Consider the following 2,879-nt stretch of genomic DNA (forward strand, 5'->3'; position numbering starts at 1 on the left):
TTTTAACAAAACTAATATATATGTTAAATAATAGTGGTATACTTTCATCTTCCTCGCAAATTCATAGACGTTTCAGTGATGCCAATCAACTATTCGACTAAATGCCAAACTCAAGATTTTGATTTGGCTTCCAGGTTGAATACCCAATCTTCCTTGAAGATTTTCAATTCAATACTCGACGTTCTTGTTAAGAAAGATATTGATCAAGAACCCTTCGGCTAACGTATTATGTGTGCCAAATTATATTTTTGCACTCGTCTTTTCCATTGTCATCTCACATAATATGATACCAAAGCTTTCCTCTTTATATATGTATATGAATTATCTATCTCCTTTATCTTCAAATAGTAAAAACCCCATACAAGCAGTGCAGACATGTTCAAAATGGGATATTGGCAGTGGTAGTGGTTATGGAGGCCAAGGAAGTTATGGTGGTGGTAACAATTATGGCACTGGTGATATCTACGAAAGCAATTCTGATCAGTCTGAACAAATTTTGTTTGCCATCTTATACGTTGATCTTTGCCCTCTATAAAGCTTGATGCTTTTTCAGTGTAAAAAAAAAATCTTGGAAAGCTAGAGCTTGGCTGTTGAAAATCTTGAGCTTGGCATTTTGACGAGCAATTGATTAGCATTACTGAAACGTCTATGGACTTGGATTGATAAGAAAGATGAAAATATACAAATACTATTTAACATATATATTAATTTTGTTGAGAATATAACAAGTTCTTAAGTTAGCATTCAAATCTCATGAGAAGCAATTTTTAATCAAATAACTCTAATAAAACATCGTTTTGGATTTTTTAAGCATCAAAATGGTTGCACCAAAACGATGTCGTTTTGATGAGGGAGTCACATTATCACCGTCACGGCATAGAGATGTCATGTCATCGTGCCGTAATGAATTAATGGTTAGATGGTATAATTGGAGCTAAACATAAACATCAGTGCTAAAATTGACAAAATTAAAACGTCAGTGACATTTTTCGAGTCTGCGCTTAAAGATCAATAGTATTTAAAGTAGTTTACCCTATTTTTAAAAAATAACATTTTGAGATAAACTCAAAACTTTGAAAGCCTTCATTTGAACCCTAAACTCATGTCGATCGTCGCCCTTTTCCGTCGATGAAACTCCACCCAACTTCATCTCCCCCAAAAACCAAAACCTTATGTGTATGGGATCCTAAATTAAATTAGAATCGAATTCTTAAATTTCATTGCAAAGACAACTAATTAATCGACTAGTTACCAATTTAGGGCGCTGCGGGTTGCTAATTTTTCCCCACGCGTAACTTACTCCTGAACTTGACTTTTTGGTAACGCATACCACAAATTTGTTTTTTTAATTAAAATGAATATTTTTTAAAATGACAAATACGTTTTTGGGTGCCCAATCACACCCTAATCAAAGGTTGGTGGCGACTCCTCGAATCATGTTTAATCATTAACAGGTCACTAAATTATTTGAAATCGAGCTTGTGTTTTTTTAAAAAAATTGTTTTTGATAGTACCAATACTTTCTTATTCTCAACAACTAGAATTTTTCACCTTTTCGATGTTAATAGGAGAATATTGTTCGAAGCTCTTCAAAGTGAAGCAGGGAAGAAGCTACTGAGGAGATCTGGAAGAGCTCCTGATGATATTTTCAGTGTTGTTCTTGTTGAAAAAGATAGGTAAAATGATTCATGTCATAAACCGCAAACGACACGGTACTATCCCGGAATCGTATTGTGTCGGTATAGTAAGCACAATATTGTTGTTTCTTTTTATCGTCCGCTTAATCTCGAGATTTATGGACAACCGGAAAGGATAATTGCGGCTTATGGACATGTAGACATGTAGTAGGACATCGCCGGTCATTAAGTTGTTAAGCTTTCCGACTCGATTTGGTTTACCGTCTTTAATCATTAAATTTGTTGATGGAATTTCAGATCATATATTAAATCAGAAGCGGTGTTGAAGATCATTGAATACCTGGAATTGCCTTTCCCTCGGCTTGCATTCTTCATGCAATTCATACCCTTGTAAGTCATCCCTTTCGGATTCTCAATGGTGATCTCTGTCATCATTTCTTTGTTTTCGATTTGCGCCGATTGCAGGCTCGTAAGGGACTTCATGTACGACAACATCGCGAACAACCGGTATGCGATTTTTGGGTATTTGACTTCTTGCAAGATATGAAGCAATACAATGAATAGTAAGTCATATATCACACAAAAATGGAGGGCATCTTGATAAGTCCTGTTGTATATGAGTCCTGATGTTTCATCTTGTTTCTTGACTGTTTATGTTGTAAATTATGAAAGGTCTCACTATGAATACGATACATATATTAAGCATTTATCGTGTTTAAATGTGTTGGTGTCGTGTTTATTACATTGTTTCACCCTGCTGTATATGAGTCCTGATGTTTAAACATATAATAATCCTATAGCGATCCAGATTTCTAACTCTGCGTCGTGAAATCGTGTTGAAATGTACCTAAAACTCGATTTTTCACTGCACATAATCATACATGGAATGGTCTTCTAATGCATCATGCAAGGTGTGTTTTAAATAGTTTTGCCCGCAAGTAGACTCACTAAAATTGATAGTTTAAGTATTAAACACGTAATTTATCAAAAATATTGGCAGGCGAAGTTATAGCTAGGGATATGCGCGTCGTCGCTAGTAATATACATATCCTCCACTATTTCACCATTTTTTTCTCCATTAACATGCGCTAATAATATACATATTCGGATATGCTTATAGATGAGGCGAAGCTAATAACAGTTTTGCTACTTAAGAATACTTAAGTTGAATTAGGTTTGGAAGGTGTTGGGGATAGATTAATAGAGGTGTTGGAGTGCGATCGTTTCTCTCGAAAATTTTAA

At 34.9% G+C, this 2,879-nt stretch overlaps 1 protein-coding gene across 1 annotated transcript; it reads left to right on the forward strand.

Annotated features, from left to right (window-relative positions):
* The first annotated feature begins 316 nt into the window (after positions 1 to 316).
* Positions 317 to 2,322, forward strand: LOC120205044 (DCC family protein At1g52590, chloroplastic-like). The gene is made up of 4 exons (XM_039204992.1): positions 317 to 498; positions 1,542 to 1,676; positions 1,935 to 2,027; positions 2,103 to 2,322. Exons 1-4 carry the CDS (start codon positions 317 to 319, stop codon positions 2,182 to 2,184), a joined length of 492 nt encoding a protein of 163 aa, XP_039060923.1. The 3' UTR covers positions 2,185 to 2,322.
* The last annotated feature ends 557 nt before the right edge of the window (positions 2,323 to 2,879 follow it).

This window comes from Hibiscus syriacus, unplaced genomic scaffold (assembly GCF_006381635.1).
Source record: "Hibiscus syriacus cultivar Baekdansim isolate YM2019G1 unplaced genomic scaffold, ASM638163v2 tig00012104_pilon, whole genome shotgun sequence".
NCBI classification, from domain to species: domain Eukaryota; kingdom Viridiplantae; phylum Streptophyta; class Magnoliopsida; order Malvales; family Malvaceae; genus Hibiscus; species Hibiscus syriacus.

What these genes read in the sequence shown, in the direction of transcription:
- LOC120205044 (XM_039204992.1), top strand. Translation starts at nt 317, where the DNA reads ATGAATTATCTATCTCCTTTATCTTCAAATAGTAAAAACCCCATACAA. An exon ending in GATCAGTCTGAACAAATTTT is followed by an intron (nt 499 to 1,541) that starts GTTTGCCATCTT and finishes CTCAACAACTAG; the next exon opens with AATTTTTCACCTTTTCGATG. An exon ending in TTCATGCAATTCATACCCTT is followed by an intron (nt 2,028 to 2,102) that starts GTAAGTCATCCC and finishes CGCCGATTGCAG; the next exon opens with GCTCGTAAGGGACTTCATGT.